At 44.5% G+C, this 18,822-nt stretch overlaps 1 protein-coding gene across 4 annotated transcripts in view; it reads right to left on the bottom strand.

The window, feature by feature from the left end:
• Nucleotides 1-18,514, bottom strand: part of LOC140197300 (uncharacterized) — a 37,146-nt gene extending 18,632 nt beyond the window's left edge. The window contains exons 1-9 of one of the 4 annotated variants that reach the window (XM_072257242.1): nucleotides 18,383-18,511; nucleotides 17,567-17,676; nucleotides 16,518-16,681; nucleotides 13,758-13,861; nucleotides 11,920-12,069; nucleotides 4,691-5,222; nucleotides 3,796-3,918; nucleotides 1,880-1,976; nucleotides 542-753 (exon numbers count right to left, since the gene is read on the bottom strand). In XM_072257242.1, coding sequence (XP_072113343.1) covers nucleotides 542-753; nucleotides 1,880-1,976; nucleotides 3,796-3,918; nucleotides 4,691-5,222; nucleotides 11,920-12,069; nucleotides 13,758-13,861; nucleotides 16,518-16,681; nucleotides 17,567-17,676; nucleotides 18,383-18,463 — 1,573 coding nt within the window. In that variant the 5' untranslated portion in view covers nucleotides 18,464-18,511. Of the gene's footprint in view, nucleotides 1-541; nucleotides 754-1,879; nucleotides 1,977-3,795; nucleotides 3,919-4,690; nucleotides 5,223-11,919; nucleotides 12,070-12,388; nucleotides 12,669-13,757; nucleotides 13,862-16,517; nucleotides 16,682-17,566; nucleotides 17,677-18,237; nucleotides 18,360-18,382 lie in introns of those variants that run through there. The other 3 variants (XM_072257249.1, XM_072257257.1, XM_072257268.1) reach the window with 3 other exon arrangements.
• Nucleotides 18,515-18,822: the final 308 nt, after the last annotated feature.

Raw genomic sequence — 18,822 nt, forward strand, 5'->3', positions numbered from 1 at the left:
GTTCATCTGTCCACAATTCAAAACATTCTGAGATGCTGGTCACTTAACTGGCTGCCTTCTGAAAGTCGCTCTTCAATCTACTGCAACATACTGTATGCAAAATGGTGGAGGAACTCAACAATTCAGGCAGCTTCTAAGGAGGGGAATGAACAGCTGATGTTTTGGACCATGCCATTACACACTCCTGGGATCAGGCACAGAGTGAAGGTTAATCCACACCATTCTATCATATACTCTTGGGATCAGACACACAGTGAGCGTCCTTCTACACCATCCTATCACATACTCCCATATAACCACTGCAGCACAGAAAAAGGCCATCACGGCCCTTCTAGTCCGTGCCAAACGCTTACTCTCACCTAGTCCCACCGACCTGCACTCAGCCCATAATCCTCCATTCCTTTCCAGTCCATATACCTATCCAATTTTTCTTTAAATGACAATATCGAACCTGCCTCTACCACTTCTACTGGAAGACTCCCGGGGTCAGAGAGTGAAGCTCCCTGCTGGTGCCCACTGCTCCCACACCATTAATACCAACCTGCCATTAGCACCACGGCACTACCAATTGCCAGACTGAAGAGAGAAGGCACTGGTGTGGCTCGGCACAGCTTCTTCTGTGAGGACAGTGGCGAGTGGTGAGACTGCCTCTCTGCTGCTTTGTTCAGGCGATCCAAAGCTGCCTGAGCCAAGACACTGGGCAGATCCCGCTGCTCCTGACACTTCTGAACTGCCGGCTCCTCTCTACCCTCCCTGCAGGGGGATTCAGAATGAAACTCCAACTCAGGCAGAGATGACACCATGAAGAAAACTGTAAGTTACTATTTTATCACTAGCAAAAATTAATATGTGCACAGAAACAGTGTAACATTCACTCTAAACTTTCCTGTTAAATTGTCCCAGTGAATGAACAATAAAGGTCTCTCCATGGAGCTATGTAACACACTTTCAGGGCAAGTATGGTACAAGTTAAAGGCAGAGTAAAGCTCCCTCTATACTGTCCTGCCATCACTCCCAAGGCATGGGTTAGAAACAAGTTAAAGCTCCCTTTACATTGTCCCATGACTCCTGGGATCAGACACCGAATGAAGCATCCTCCATTCCATCACGCACTACCAGAATCAGACACAGAATGAACCCCCCTCTACATCATCCCATCACACACTCCCACACTCCAGTGGTCTTCAAGTGGATACTGCAAGTAATGGCATGAACTGTGGAAAAAGAGGACAATGTTTTAAGTTGAAAATGCAAGTAAAGCTATTTTTAAAAAATACAGACCAAAATTCCTTCCATGTTTAATCCCCACAATCTCAGTGCAGGGACAACACACACATGATCGTTGGGCACCCAGTATGGAGAGGTTCGGTTCAGTCTGGGGATGACCTCAGTCTCCTAATTGCCCTGATTATGGTTGTCCTTTACAAGTCCAGGCAGTAAAAACCATTGAGATGGGTCTGACTGTGCCAAATGTCTTTTGTCTTCCCTGCTAAGATTTTGCTCATGTCTGGTGTCCTGGAGAGGAAGCTAGTGATGTCTGCTGGCTGACAAGAGGTTTTCCCTGATTCCATGGTCAGCATGGTTTTAAACACCTCATATAGACTAAAGCTCGTCCACATCATTCTTAGACAGGGATTCACAAAGAAACATTTAGAGGTGATAGTGAAGAAAAATGCAAGTCAGCATTCAGTCACTAGCAGTCATCAATGTGTGCACAGAGACAGGGTAACACCCACTCTAAGGGCAGGGTAAAATTACTATCCTGCAGTGTTGAACTTTGTCTGGTCATACTCCTCTCAGATACATTGGAACATTTCAATGCACGAACAGTTCTGAATAAATAACAGTGAGGAACACAGTGGGAGGCTACTTCACCCACCTAAGACGGTTACCCTGAAGAGGCCACTGATACCGAGGCTCAAAGCCGCTTCTGATACGATTTCCATTTTGGCGAAAGATCAGTTCTGGGTCAAAGGCTTAAAAGCAAATTTTGAAGATTGTTAAATTAGTTTATTATAGTCACATGTACCGAAGTACAGTGGAAAAGCTTGTCTCACATACCATTCATTATACAGTGCATTCAGGTAGTACAAGGTAAAACAATAACAGAATGCAGTAAAAAAAATGTTAGTTACAGAGAGACTGCAGTGCAGGCAGCCATAATGAGGTAAATTGTGAGGTCAACAGTTCATCTTTCATACTAGGGGACCATGTCATTGTCTTTTAACTGCAGGATAGAAGCTGGTGATACTTGCTTTCAGGGTTTTGTATCTTCTGTCTGATATGAGAGGGGAGAAGAGAGAATGTCCATGGTCGGTAGAGTCTTTGATTATGATGGCTGCTTTACAGAGGCAGCGAGAAGGGTAGACAGAGTCTATGGAGAGGAGGGTGGTTTCTGTGCTGGGCTGAGCTATGTTCACAACTCTTTACAGTTTCTTGCAGACATTGGCTGGTATTGTCTTATCTACAGTGTAGCACTGTGCAGTTTGTTACAGTCTTCTACTGTATTAACCAGAACTTGCTAGTTGATGTCTGCAGTAGTTGAGAAGTACTTAAATCATTTGGTCAAGTACATAGATAGGAAAGGTTTATAGGAATATGGGCTAAATGCAGGCAAATACGATTAGTTCAGATAAGCATCTTCGTCAGTATGGACAAGTCAGTTCTTGAACCAGAGGGGATAACTTTACTCACCCCAACACTGAATTGATTAGACAACCTATGGACTCACATCTAAGGACTCTACAACTCAAGTTCTCGATATTTATTGCTTATTTATTTAATATTTTTGTTTCTTTTATTGTATTTGCAGTTTGTTATCTTTTGCACATTGTTTTTTTGTCTGTCTTGGACGTGTATGGTTTTTCATTGATTCGTTTGTGTTTATATTTACCACAAATGCCCACAAGAAAATCTCAGGATTGCATATGGTGACATATATACTTCGATAATAAGCTGACTTTGAAATTTACTTTACTTTAGATTTATTTTGAGGTCCTATTTAAATGTTGTTCAACCTTATGACTGTCATCAGTCTTGGTCTTACTGGAATTAACCCATCCTAATTTATAGGTAGTAACTTCCCCACAACCAATTACTCTGTGCAGAAGGAAGGGATTTGGATTTCTGGGACAATCTTTTCATTGGGTCCAGTATGTTAGTGAGTGTAGAACAGAGAGGAAATTGGTGGTAATCTTGACATTACTGTTTTTGAGGTCTTGTTCTTTGATGGACCTCTTAATTCACTGGGGGAAATCAGAGGCTCAATGTCTGTGAGTCTGCTGCAGTGCAAGTGTGCGTAGGTAGGTGGGAGGAAGGGGCTTGCTTTGCTAATATTATGTTTTATTCCTTGTGTCCTGCTGAACATTATGGGCGTACTATGTTGGTGCTGGAATCTGCAGCAACAATTGCAGGCTGTCCCCAGCACTCCCTTGGGTTGTGTTGGAAGAGAAACAACACTTTTCACTGTATGTTTCAATGTACATGTGATACATAGATGAACCTGAATCTAATTCCTTGAATTTACCTTATAGGACATCATCTCAGGCCACTAATCTGAAAAGGAGGGAGTTCCCTTGGTGGCAAAAAAGTATTGCTTAATCATTCTACTGTAAGAAACACACAGACATTTACAGCCTCTTGTCTGTTCCTGATCACATATGTAGTTGCTGTAAATAAGCTGGTATATTTTCTTCAGTAAGCCAGTGGCAACACTTCTGAAGCATACTTTGCAGGTTGTAAAGCATTCTAGGATGTTCAGTGAGACAAGCTGTTATTTTATCTTGGTTAACTAACCAGGAGGGATCAGCAGATGCTGTGGGATAAGATTCTCTGCCTCCCCTTCTGCGACATCTCCAATGGGCCTCTCTTCATTAGAGTGGCTGCTGTTACCAGCTGCAGCCAGCCTTTGTCCCCGCCCTGTAATAAAAGCACAGTGTGGAATTAGCAGCTGGGAGGTGTCCAGCATTTCAGACTGGATGCTGAAGTCTGACTCAAGCCTTGCCAGGAGTCCAATTTAACAGGATTAAAATTGTTATCCAGACTGTCAGGCTAACTGATGCCTCTGTTGAAAGAAAACTGCCAGTCTTACTCAGAATGCAAATGCTGTGGGAGGGACAGGGCAAACCCAGTCTCAGCAGGTCAAGGTGATAACTGAACTTCAGGCATTTCATGTAATAGTGGAGAGGAAGATTTATTCTACACCCAACAGTGCCTTCCCTGACTTGGGAGTATGTGAGCTAACATCATTGAGTTTTATTCTGTATTTAATCTATACTGGCCCTGCCCATGGAGTGTTTGATGAGACAATGAGGAGACATAACCTTGCTCTGATTCTAGTCTATGCTGTCCCTTCCTTGGGTGTATGTAATGGGAATGTATAGAGGGTATTTTACTGTGTCCGTGTGTTGCTCAAGATTTCTAGCATCTGCACAATCTCTTGTGTTATGATTTACTCTATGTCTAACCGGTCCTGTCCCTGCCCTGGGAATTCAAGGAGACGATGTGGAGAGTATTATTGGAAATTGTTAGCAAGACTCCACTCGCTCACAGTAATTCCATTCAACATACAAGATGCAACGAGGTTTAATTCACGGGGAGCCGGGGTGGGGGGGGGGGATGCAGAGGGTTAAGGATCGTGCCCATGGTGTGGGCCATCTATGCTGCGATGGCCACTGTTCACGCTTCTCACCCCAGCTGTGTGCTGATCTTGATCTTGATGGAGATTCCATTAGTTCTCGCATCCCACCCTCTCTCACATCTGGCTGGATCCTGTGTCCTGGGACAGATGGAGGTTTGTCCATATTGGAGGATGGCAGGCTGTCGATCACCCGGTAACCCAGAAGCTCTCCTCGCCCCCAAGTACGGGGAGTGGAGGGCTGCGATTGCAAGCGCAGCTGGGACGCAGACGCTCCAGCCTGCTGCTTTGGCATGACAATGTCCCCACTAGGCATCCTCAGCGTGTGGGCACCCAGCGGCAGTCCTGGGGAGGCAGTAGATACGCACTGCTCATTCCGTACACACAGCGTGGCAGTGGGACTCAGCCCCAGGTCTGCCAATGTGCTGATAAGCTCAGAGTCTGTAAAATGTCTCTTGGGAAAGCCCTGGAGGAGGGAGATGGACAACAGCTCAGGGCACTGCTGTGTAATATACTCCTTCACGCTCTGCAATGTGTCTTCCTCCCGGAATCTCTCCCGCAGCGAGTCTCCTGATGGAAGCCTGATCTGGAGAAAGAGAGAAAAAACAGCAGCGGGATCAAGGACATGTATATGCAACACCAAAATATCTACAACCCAGACAGCAGCCACGGAGAGTGATGGAGGGGAGTACTAGAGATGCATTCAAGAATCTAAGTAATAACAGGTGGGAGAAAAAAAGAACAAACAAAAGAGATTCTGCAAATGCTGTAAATCTTGAGCAACACACACAAAATGGTGGCGGAACTCAGCAAGTAAGGGAGCATCTATGGATGGGAATAAACAGTCAACACTTTGGGCCGAGACTCTTCATAAGAAAAGATGCAGGTGGCTGGTAACTTATAAAAACTGAAATAAAAGGAGTACAATTACAAGAAAAGGCTTGTGAACCCTTTACAATTACCTGGTTTTCTGAATTACTCAGAGGCTTCATCAAAGTCACAATAATAGACAACACAATCTACCTAATCTAATAACAAACAATTGTACTTCTCGTCAATATTGAGTAGACCATTTAAATAATCATAGCCTAGGTTCAAAAAAAGTATGTGAACCTCTGGGGTAATGCCTTCTACAAAAACTATTTGGAGTCAGGTGTTCCAATCAATAAGATGTGGGTTGTAGAGTTGCCCTGCCCTTTAAAAAAAAAGTCACAAAGTCAGGCTACTGACAGATGAAAGAAATGATTGTGGACTTCAGGAAGGGTAAGATGAAGGAACACATACCAATCCTTATAGAGGGATCAGAAGTGGAGAGAGCGAACAGTTTCACGTTCCTGGGTGTCAAGATCTCTGAGGACCTAACCTGGTCTCAACATATCATTGCAGTTATAAAGAAGACAAGACAGCGACTATACTTCATTAGGAGTTTGAAGAGATTTGGCATGTCAATAAATGCACTCAAGAAATTCTGTAGATTTACTGAGGAGAGCATTCTGACAGGCTGCATCACTGTCTGGTATGGTGGGGGGGGGCAACTGCACAGGACTGAAAGCTGCAGAGGGTTGTAAATTTAGTCAACTCTATCTTGGGTAGTGGCCTACAAAGTACCCAGGACATCTTCAAGGAGCGGTGTCTCAGAAAGGCAGCATCCATTATTAAGGACCTCCAGCACCCAAGGCATGCCCTTTTCTCACTGTTACTCTCATGTAGGAGATACAGAAGCCTGAAGGCACACACTCAGCAATTCAGGAACAACTTCTTCCCCTCTACCATCCATTTCCTAAATGGACATTGAACCCATGACCAATACCTCACTTTTTTAATATATATTATTTCTGTTTCCACACAATTTTTAATCTATTCAATATATGTATACTGGAATTGATCTACTTATTTAATTTTTTTCTTCTTCTATATTATGTATTACATTGAACTGCTGCTGCCAAGTTAACACATTTCACAACTCATGCTGGAGATAATAAACCTGACTCTGAGCCGGCTGTTCTCAAGAAAGATCTGTTTATGTGCACCATGCCTCCATCAAAACAACTTTGAGGACCTTAGATGAAGAATGGTAGAGATACACGATGCTTGAAAATGCTACAAAAGCATTTTTAAAGACCCAAGTGTTCATCAGTCCACAGAAAGAGAAATTGTCTACAAATTGAGGAAATTCAGTATTGTTGCTACTCTCCCTAGGAGTGGGCATCCTGCAAAGATCACACCAAAAACACAACGGCAATGCTGAAGGTGGTGTAAAAGAACCCAAAGTAATAGCAAAAGAACTGCAGAAATCTCTAGAACTTGCTAAAGTTTCTGTTCATGTGTCCACTATAAGAAAAATACTGAAGAATGGTGTTCATGGAAGGACGCCATGGAGGAAACCACTGCTCTCCAAAAACACACTGCTGTGTGTCTCAAGTTTGCAAAAGACCACCTGTATGTGGTCTTTTAGGACTTCTGGGACAATATTCTGTGCAAAAACAAGACAAAAGTTAAACATTTTGCTGAAATGCACATTGCTATGTTTGGAAGGAGAAGGGCAATGCACACCAACATAAAAACCATATCCCAGCTGTGAAGCATGATGGAAGGAGCATCATGGTTTGGGGCCGCTTTGATGCTTCAGGGCCTGGACAGCTTGCAATCATTGAAGGAACAATGAATTCAAAATTGTATCAAGACATTTTACAGGAGAATGTCAGGGTAGTGGTCTGTCACCTGAAACTTAATAGAAGACAAGACAATGATCTGAAACACGAATAAATCAACAACAGAATGGTTTAAAAAGAAGAATGTGTTTTTGAATAGAACAAGCATAGAATAGTACAGCACAGTACAGGCCCTTTGGCCCACAATGTTGTGCCAACCCTTAAACCCTGCCTCCCATATAATCCCCCACCTTAAATTCCTCTATATACCTGTCTAGTAGTCTCCTAAATTTCACTAGTGTATCTGCCTCCACCACTGACTCAGGCAGTGCATTCCACGCACCAACCACTCTCTGAGTAAAAAACCTTCTTCTAATATCCCCTTTGAACTTCCCACCCCTTACCTTAAAGCCACGTCCTCTTGTGTTGAGCAGTGGTGCTCTGGGGAAGAGGCACTGGCTGTCCACTCTATCTATTCCTCTTATTATCTTGTATACTTCTATCATGTCTTCTCTCATCCTCCTTCTCTCCAAACAGTAAAGCCCAAGCTCCCTTAATCTCTGATCATAATCCATACTTTCTAAACCAGGCAGCATCCTGGTACATCTCCTCTGTACCCTTTCCAATGCTTCCACATCCTTCCTATAGTGAGGCGACCAGAACTAGACACAGTACTCCAAGTGTGGCCTAACCAGAGTTTTATAGAGCTGCATCATTACCTCGCGACTCTTAAACTCTATCCCTCGACTTATGAAAGCTAACACCCCATAAGCTTTCTTAGCTACCCTATCTACTTGTGAGGCAACTTTCAGGGATCTGTGGACATGTACCCCCAGATCCCTCTGCTCCTCCACTCTACCAAGTATCCTGCCATTTACTTTGTACTCTGCCTTGGAGTTTGTCCTTCCAAAGTGTACCACCTCACACTTCTCCAGGTTGAACTCCATCTGCCACTTCTCAGCCCACTTCTGCATCCTATCAATGTCTCTCTGCAATCTTCGACAATCCTCCACACTATCCACAACACCACTAACCTTTGTGTCGTCTGCAAACTTGCCAACCCACCCTTCTACCTCCACATCCAGCTCGTTAATAAAAATCACGGAAAGTAGAGGTCCCAGAACCGATCCTTGTGGGATACCACTAGTCACAACCCTCCAATCCAAATGTACTCCCTCCACCACAATCCTCTGCTTTCTGCAGGCAAGCCAATTCAGAATCCACCTGGCCAAACTTCCCTGGATCCCATGCCTTCTGACTTTCTGAATAAGCCCACCCTGTGGAACCTTGTCAAATGCCTTACTAAAATCCATGTAGATCACATCCACTGCACTACCCTCATCTATATGCCTGGTCACCTCCTCAAAGAACTCTATCAGGCTTGTTAGACACGATCTGCCCTTCACAAAGCCATGCTGACTGTTCCTGATCAGACCATGATTCTCTAAATGCCCATAGATCCTATCTCTAAGAATCTTTTCCAACAGCTTTCCCATCATAGACGCAAGGCTCACTGGTCCATAATTACCCGGACTATCCCTACTACCTTTTTTGAACAAGAGGACAACATTCGCCTCCCTCCAATCCTCCGGTACCATTCCCATGGACAACGAGGACATAAAGATCCTAGTCAGAGGCTCAGCAATCTCTTCCCTCGACTTGTGGAGCAGCCTGGGGAATATTCCATCAAACCCCAGGGAATTATCCGTCCTAATGTATTTTATCAACTCCAACACCTCCTCTCCCTTAATATCAACATGCTCCAGAACATCAACCTCACTCATATTGTCCTCACCATCATCAAGTTACCCCTCATTGGTAAATACCGAAGAGAAGTATTCATTGAGGACCTCGCTCACTTCCACAGCCTCCAGGCACATCTCCCCACCTTCATCTCTAATCCGTCCTAACTTCACTCCTGTCATCCTTTTGTTCTTCGCATAATTGAAGAATGCCTTGGGGTTTTCATTTACCCCAGTGGCCCCCAACCTCCGGGCCGCGGACCAATACATTGCCGCGAAGAATGCAGCGGTGCAGTGGTGGCCGGGATGCACCCAGCACTTCTTTAACAAAGAAGCCAAAATAAACAAGCTAATTAATTAGGTGCTGCCTGGCACGTAAATGTCGGCCCAGATCAGAGGCAATTGCCGATTGTGTCGCCTCTGATCCGGGCCAACATTTACGTGCTGGGTGGCATCTAATTAATTAGCTTGTTTATTTTGGCTTTGTTCTTAAAGATGTGCTGGGTGCGTCCCGGCCACCGCTGCACCCCTGCATGCTTCGTGGCAATGCATCGGTCCGCGGCCTGTTGGTTGGGGACCACTGCTTTACCCCACTCATCAAGGCCTTCTCATGCCCCCTTCTTGCTCTCCTCAGACCCTTCTTAAGCTCCTTTCTTGCTACCCTATATTCCTCAACAGACCCATCTGATCCTTGCTTCCTAAACCTCATGTATGCCGCCGCCTTCCACCTGACTAGATTTTCCGTCTCACTTGTCACCCATGGTTCCTTCACCCTACCATTCTTTATCTTCCTCACCGGGACAAATTTATCCCTAACACCCTGCAAGAGATCCCTAAACATCGACCACATGTCCATTATACATTTCCCTGCAAAAACATCATCCCAATTCACACCCGCAAATTCTAGCCTTATAGCCTCATAATTTGCCCTTCCCCATTTAAAAGTTTTCCTGTCCTCTCTGATTCTATCCTTTTCCATGATAATGCTAAAGGCCAAGGAGCAGTAGTCACTGTCCCCCAGATGCTCACCCACTGAGAGATCTGATCCGGTTCGTTACGTAATACCAGATCTAGTATGGCATTCCCCCTATCCAGGAGTCTCTTAAAAGACCCTATCATATCCGTCTCCACCACCGTCGCTGGCAGCCCATTCCATGCACTCACCACTGTCTACGTAAAAATAATTACTCCTGATATCTCTTCTGTACCTACTTCCAAGCACCTTAAAACTATGCCCTCTCGTGTTAGCCATTTCAGTCCTGGGAAAAAGCCTCTGACTATCCACACAATCAATGTCTCTCATCATCTTATACACCTCTATCAGGTCACCTCTCATCCTCCGTCACTCCAAGGAGAAAAGGCAGAGTTCACTCAACCTATTCTCATCAGGCATGCTCCCTAATCCAGGCAACATCCTTGTAAATCTCCTCTGCACCCTTTCTATAGTTTCCACATCCTTCCTGTAGTGAGGCAACCAGAATTAAGCACAGTACTCCAAGTGGGGTCTGACCAGGGTCCTATATAGCTGCAACATTACCTCTTGGCTCTTAAACTCAATCCCACGATTGATGAAGGCCAATACACCATATGCTTTCTTAACCACAGAGTCAACCTGCAGAGCAGCTTTGAGTGTCCTATGGACACAGACTCCAAGATCCCTCTGATCCTCAACACTGCCATGAGTCTTACCATTAATACTATATTCTGCCATCATATTTGACCTACCAAAATCAACCACCTCACACTTATCTGGGTTGAGCTCTATCTGCCACTTCTCAGCCCAGTTTTACATCCTATGGATGTAGAGCTGTAACCTCTGACAGCGCTCCACACTACACCCCCAACTTTTGTGCCATCAGCAAATTTACTTACTAACCCATCCCTCTACTTCCTCATCCAGGTCATTAATAAAAATCACAAACAGAAAGGGTCCCAGAACAGATCCCTGAGGCACACCACTGGTCACTGACCTCCAAGCAGAATATGACCCGTCTACAACCACTCTTTGACTTCTGTGGGCAAGCCAGTTCTGGATCCACAAAGCAAGGTCCCCTAAGCCTTGCATGGGGTACCTTATTAAATGCCTTGCTGAAATCCATATACACTATGTTAGAGTGATTTTTGTGCTTAGGTCATCTACATTTAGCAAATGGCTTTGGCTACCAGTCTTCTGTTCATTGACAATGTATTGTGGATTTAGTTTGTAACAAAACATTTCTTAAAAGCTGTGAATCCCAGTCCACAGACGATGCTGGCCTCTGTGGGATGGATGTGAACCAGAAGGTGTAAAGGTTTGCAAGTGGCTTCAAAAGAAAGCATCGTCTATACTTTGTAAATATGGAATTGTCCTTTGTGTTCAGCAACTATTGAGCCCCACGTTGGGCCGGCAGACCTTTCCACCTTTCCATCTCAGTATGATGCCTGCTGTACCCTGTTTTGTCAAATAAAGAAGCTGCTTTGTATCTACAGTACCAGTAACTCTCTCTCCGGTGACTTCATTCACACAACACACTACATCTACTGCTCTACTTTCATCAATGCGTTTAATCACATCCTCAAAAATTTCAATCAGGCTTGTAAGGCACGACCTGCCTTTCACAAAGCCATGCTGACTATTCCTAATCATATTATGCCTCTCCAAATGTTCATAAATCCTGCCTCTCAGGATCTTCTCCATCAACATTTTCACACACATCAAGACCCACAGATTTTTGAAGCAGCTTCTTCCCCTGCACCATCATATTTCTGAATAGATAATGAACTCATGAATATTACCTCAGTATTTTTGTTCCTCAGTATTGTAATGTACTGCTGCTGCAAAACAAATCTCACATTTGCCAGTGATATTAAACCTGATTCTGATTTTGAACCCTGGCTTAGCATGACTCACCACAAGGAGGCAATGTTTGCCCGCTGCTGTTTGAAGTTTGTCCCCTAACCTCTGGCTCTGCGGAGGTGGATCAGGCTGGCAGGTTGGCAGCAATTTTGCTTTCAGATTTTCACGATCATCGGCTATTCTCTTCAATGCCAATTCATGATCCTACAATGATAAAACAAACAAATGACTGCTTATCAAGGAAATAAATCAATACCCCAAAACCAATGGAAAACTAAGCAAAAACCCCAACAAAGCCCTTCACCTACTGCCCCTGATTATAAATCAGCTATTGGCTTATTTATTATGTTTAGAGGCAATCAAGAAACATTTGGAAGCCATTTGCGTGTCTAGATCTGAGATCCCAGTCACAGCACAGAACTTTGCAAGTGAAGTGGAATGATAGGGTGGGAGACAACTTTTCTGCATTGGGAAGAATGTTATTCAAGCGTTACTTTTAAAAAAACTGAAAATCAGTCCTGACCTTGAAGCACATTTCCAGTCTGGATTCCAATCACCCTCAGCAGTGCCAGCCTAGCTTTTCCTCTGGAACAGAACTTGAAGCCACAACTTTCTGATTCAGATAGAGGGTATTCTTTGTTGAGCCATAACTTACACATGAAGATGCGATAGGGGAAGCAGCATTTACCACGTCAGTCCCACTAGGACACTTCAAAGATATCCAAACTCGTTTTCCATCCATATCCCATTCATTATCTCCTGGCTGCAAGTCAGAGCTGTCCAGTTATGGCAATGCAGAACCACTATTCATTGTGGAGTACAATGGAGTACGATCCATTTCCATAGGTAGCACCCATTCCATTTAAGCAAACAGAAATTTCATTATGATGTCAGCTATGCACTAAGTTTCCATATTAAAAAGTATATTGTAAACTCAAATGAAATGGCTCAATCTTCAGCTGCATAAAGTTCCCTGCATTTCTTAGAGGGCAACTCTGTCTTGGTCCCTAGAGACTTACATTTCTTGCTGTTCCTTTCTGAAAGGAGGCGATGCCTGCTAAATACTTTAATGTGGCTAATATTTTGCTCAAAGGCCTTGTTAGCCAAGACGAAGGCCAAGCTCACAGTCAAACCCAAACCCAAACCTCAATTTTACTCCTTTATTTGTTTATCTGTGTCTCTTCAACAAAGGTCAGTGAGTTGAAACCAGACTTAAAAACATTGGGGTGCATCATTGACTTAAAGGAGGTGCAGGTGGACCACCCCTTCAATCTGTACAAGGTCTGAGGTGAATGGGCTCCTGTACTGACATCAGATGAAGGGCTAAAGCAGTCAGAGGCAGTGCTGATGAAAGGAAAGCCAATATACTTGCATCCCTTAACAGGTGTTCCCAATGTGTCCCTGGATGCCTTGATGGTAGAGGCCGGGGGTGAAGAGGTGGAGTTGGGGAAAGCGCTGGGAAATAAGTAACAGGTTCTTGAATGGTAATCCCACACGTGCAATATTTTGGCTCTATCACAAAGGCAGGCCACCTGGATGGGTGTTGGAAAACAGACCTTGAACTCCCTAAGCCCATTATGATACCCTCATTGCAAGTAACACAGACTTGGAATCAAAGTCTCAGCTTTCAGGCTGAAGAGTCTTGGAGAAGACCTCCCAGAAGGAGCTTCAACTGTAGTCGGTCTTTCGTCTGCCTCTTGCTGGCGACGTCCTGCTGAAATTGATCAGACTCCACACATCCAGAAATGAACAGACCAGGCATAGCAGTGGGGCCCAGATACTAAGCTGACATGTGGCAAGGGACACTAAGGTAAAGGAATTAAGGAACTGTACCTTAGCCACCACCAAGGAGAGAGGTAGGGCAGAGGGAGCTCTGCATCATTACTATTTACCTTCTGCTTCTTTCGCCTCTCAGCTTTGATTTGTTGAGCATCACGCTCCCTCTGCTGCTCCTCGAACTCCTTCAAATTATGGTTTCTCCTGGAGAGGGACAATGCTGAGGAAGAAACGGATACACCAAAGAAGCAAACAAAAATATCAAAACAAAAGTACTATCAGAGAAAGGAAGGTAGAAAAGGAAGGCCATGTGGCAGGTGTGGAGAAAAAGGACTTCAAAATTCTGAGTGTCTAAGTGGGAAATACAGTAATTCCACTGGCAATTCGAAATAATTAAAAGAATTGAAAATCATTTTCCTCAGTGAGGACAATTAAGTTATTCAAAGGTCAATAAGTGATTCTTCACATAAAATTCCAGGCAGGAACTCTTCCTCCATCAAAAAAAGACTACACACCATTTGAAAACTTAAACCTTGAGATTTGACCCCAGAGCGCAAGGTTCAAAAACTCGTAGAAATGGGAGGTTCAGGCTGAGATAGATTGCCCCTGTCAAGCTATACCAGGGAAATAAGCTCAAAGCTGAAATGAGCAACAAACTACTGGAGGAACTCAGCAGGTCAGGCAGCGAATAAGGAGAATGAACAATTGATGTTTCAGGACTGAAAGATACAGGGGACATAGTCAGTAGAAAAAGGTTGTCTCCTCTCTAACTCTCAGTCCAAATGAAGGGTCTTGACCCAAAATGCCAAGTGTCCATTTCCTTCCACAGATGCTGCCGAACCTGCTGAGTGTGCTTGTACCAGATTCCAACATCTGCAGTTTTTTGTATCTTGAAGCAAAACAGTTTCCTCTCATTCCTGTGGTCAAAAGGAATGAACAGTTGCGATCATTCCTCAGATCCTGTTTGGGCATTTAAGTAATTGACAAGCTGCACTATTCTGAGTGTCCCCAGAGAGCATTCAAGGAAGTAACTGACTGCTTATGGCAAGGAGTTTTGAGCAAAATCTTATGCTGCATACCTTATAAAGGACGAAAGGAGATAGTCACCCAAAAAAGTACACCAGCAGGTACTTGTAGAAAAACATTTCAACATCTCCAGCAATATTCAGAGTTTTAGGATTTTTCGACGTGCTTTAAAGCTATTACTATAGGTTACAAAAATAGATAGTGCAAAACAAGAATGACACAGTAGAGTTGCTACAGGACAACAAATTTCACAATAGACGTCAATGATAACAACCACATTCTGAAGTGGAGACATTATTGCAATTTCGGAAGCATGGAAATCAGTGGATAAAAACTAACAACCATCTATCCAACACACAAAATGCTGGACGAACTCAGCAAATGAGGCAGCTTCTATGGAAGGGAATAAACAGTCAATGTTTGGGCTGAGACCCTTCATCATGATCCTCCATAGATGCTGCCTGACTTGATTTCCTCCAGCATTTTGTCTGCGTTGTTCACTAGTTCCAGCATCTGCAAAATCTCTTATTGGCTGCCCATACAATCTGTTTCAATGATACTGGTTGAATAAGTAAATATTGGACCACAAGATCTTCCCTTGATGGACATAAAATTAACAGGGCATCAGTATAGCATGTCACCTGAAAGTTCGCATTTTGAACTCTGCAGTAATCCCCTAGTGGTGCACCACCAACAGCAGTACTACCTTAGTACTGTCCTCCCCTCCAGCAGTGTAGTGCTCCCTCAGAAAGCCTGTTGTTCTCTCAGTCCTGTCCCCTCCGACAGTGTGGCAGTCCCTCAGAGCCGGTGCAAGGGGTTGTGCAAGTTACCAATTCCGTGAATATGATTTGCATTCAGTCAGAGACAAAAGTTCTAAGCCTCAATGTGCCAAGATGACGTACTGACACTGCCAAATAGGAGCCAGCACTTGGGCAGCTTTCAGTTTGTACCCAGCAACAATATATCAAACTCAGGACTCATTGTACAGAAGAGATTTAGTTTAATTTGCCATCATGGTCGGCACAGGCATTGTGGGTCAAAAGGACTGTTCCTGTGCTATGTTCTAAGGTTCAGCTTAACTTCCCCACTTTTGTACTCTACACCGTTACAAAACTCAGGATCCCTTATGCTTTAACTGCGTTTTCAACTTGTTTTGCCATCTAGAAAGATTTGTGGATGCACAGGCTTGGGCTTCTGTGCTGAGAGCCTTTCGATTATATTGCTGCTACTCCTCACACTGAGCAGCAGAGTACAAGATCATCGAGGGCTTTATTTTCAGTTTGGGATCACTGTTGGGGCAGCTGACAAGCTGCATGGCATTAACCTTGATTTGGGACCACTTGATTTGTGATCAGGAGTGGATGTGGATTCCTCCTCTCCCCAGTACAATATAACTACACAAACACTAGGTAGATGTTGCATTATTTGCTACAAACAGTGGGTTTGTTGTGGTATTGTAATCAGGCAAGAGATCAGCAGCTATACAGACATAGAGGATTCAGCAGGGATTATGACACTTTTGACATTATAAAACTGGTTCATCTCCCTCTGTTGACTTTAGTAAACCCTTAGTAATCCCAGTGCTGTTAGCAGCTGCCCTCCCAGTTCAGACACTAGTAACTTAATTCCTTTCTCCTCCACAGATGCTGCTAGACCTGCTACATTCTTCCAGCGGATTATCTGTTGCATTCATTACTAGTCATTCCCAAGTACTGACAGTAACCATCAGTTTACTACTATATGCTTAAACCACAATTGTCCCAACTTCTAGTCAGCTCCCCTTGCAAAACCATCCCCATTAATCAGGACATCCCATCCACCCTCCATTGGCTGGCTTGACATCCCCTTACCTTGCTGGGGTTTTACACTGCTGGATGCGTTGCCTCTCTGGCTGACCACACTGTTGGATGCGTTGCCTGTCTGGATGAGAGGTGGATTAAATGCCGATACTGCCCCAGCTGTTAAGGCCACTGACTCCTGTTGTCGTGTGGCGCACTCCCCTCCTTGCAGCAACCTACAGACAAACAAAAAAACAATAATATTTATTGCAAGATCTACTGCAAGAAATTGCTAAATTAAATCAAACATTGTGAGAATAAAAAATGCTGGAAACACAACAGGTCAAACAAATTCTGTGGGGGGGGGGCGGAGTTCATGTTTCAGGTCAAAAACCATGTCAGAATCTCCTATAAACTGAACTATTTCTCATTCTACAGATGCTGTCTGACCTACTGAGCGTTTCCAACATGGGAATGTTGTTCAATAATTATAGAAGTATCAAAAACTCCGCTGTTTTTTATTTTATATATATATATATATATATATATATATATAAATAAAAATAAATAAAAATAGTATTTTTTGACCCAGGAACTTGACTGGGTCAATGCACAATGCTGCTGCAAGAGCTGAGAGATGAAGAGGAAACACTGGTAAATAATTTTGATACACATCCCTCTTTCTCTCTTTTGTCAAAGATCTCTGAAACCCAAGTACTGTACTTTGAAGTGCAGAAGCCCAGAAAGATGAATAGATTAGGGCTAATTGTTCTATTGGGTAAGTAAAGAATGTTTGACAGGCACTGAGATAACAACTTCTTTAAAGATCTACAGGAACATTTGGATGGATCACTTGCTAGCAGCAGCAAGATTCTCAAGCTGAAAAATGTTAGTTAATATTTTTACACAAATGTGGAAATCAAAAGGGACAAGAAATAGGGACTACAGAAAATCCAAAGAGGCTGGACATAGATTTTCTGTACCCTTCTGGTCATCATCTCCTGGTGTACACTTATGTCATTTTTGAGAGAATCTGGACAGTGTTTTGGGACATTTTAATTCATGGATCAGGGCTTATAACTGCAAGCATTTTCTCTGGGTCTCAGAACAGACTCACTCACCACTCAGCAGCATCCTGAACATTGAGGATCCCAGCCTGGAGAGCAGCCTGCACCTGCCTCTCCTCAAAGCCCATTTCGTACAGGGTAAGGAATAGGTCATTGATGGTTTGCTGAAACACAACCCACATTATTACAAAAATGTCTTGCGTACCGCACTGTCTTCTGTTCCCAGCTAGAGAGGGGGTGTAAGGGAATTACACTTTTGGCCAAAGCAAATAGAGACCTTAGCTGTGTGTGTGTGTGTGTGGGGGGGGAGAGAGAATGTGCAGGGCAGAAAAGAGGACAGGCAGGAGGAGGCAAGGGAGGGGTGGGGTTGATGGGAAGGAGTTGCTCAGACAGTAGCCAAAATCTAGCCATAACATTTCTCCTCACATCACCTCCACCTGATCCAGTCATCACTACCACCACTCTCCCCCTCATTTCCATGCCATCCCTTTTGTACCCATTCACTTCAGCCAAACTCTGACTGACCTCCCACCCCACTGGCAGTCTCATCACCCCCAAAATCAACATCACCCACCAGTCCTTCCAACTCTGACACTCCCAGCCCTACCCCCAATCCATCCCCACTCTCACGCCAAACCTGACCCTCAACCCCCATCCCATCCCAAACCCCGTCCTCTGCCTTACCCTCACCCCAACCGAACCAAACCTAACCTAACTTCACCCACCTCACCCTACCCCCTGGAGCGTCTAGGTTGCCTCTCTCCAGGCCGATGAGGCCTACCCTAGCTCTAATTAGGGTACAAGGTGGAGACAGTTTTGGCTGGGGTGGCCAGACTGAATCCTAGCCCCCACTTTCCGCCTTCCACTCACTGTTGCCCCGTTCTCCATGTCACTATCGTCAAGCTGCGCGTCGCTGTTTCTCACACAAACATTGTCAGGCCTCAAACTCATCCATCACCGCCCACGCCGATGATTATCAGTGAAACTACCCCGCCCATCCGTCAGTGACGACCGCCCCTCTCAGCTCCGGTGCTGACTCCGCCCCCCAACTGTCCATCACCACCGTGAGCCCGCCCCCAAGCCAATCCCCGGCGTCGAGGCGGATCCGTCCATCAAGACCAATTGACCCTCGCCAATTACACAAACCTGTTCCGCCCAACCGTCTCAGCGTTGACACCGCCCATCGAGCCGTTCCGATCCACCCCAAAATCCGGCGTCGAGCTGCCAACTAGCGCCGACCTATACAGTTTATGTCCAGTCACCAGTGTCAACTCGCCTTATGTCCAATTACTGCCAGCTGCCTCGCCCTC

Source organism: Mobula birostris, chromosome 1, assembly GCF_030028105.1.
Source record: "Mobula birostris isolate sMobBir1 chromosome 1, sMobBir1.hap1, whole genome shotgun sequence".
Classification (NCBI taxonomy): domain Eukaryota; kingdom Metazoa; phylum Chordata; class Chondrichthyes; order Myliobatiformes; family Myliobatidae; genus Mobula; species Mobula birostris.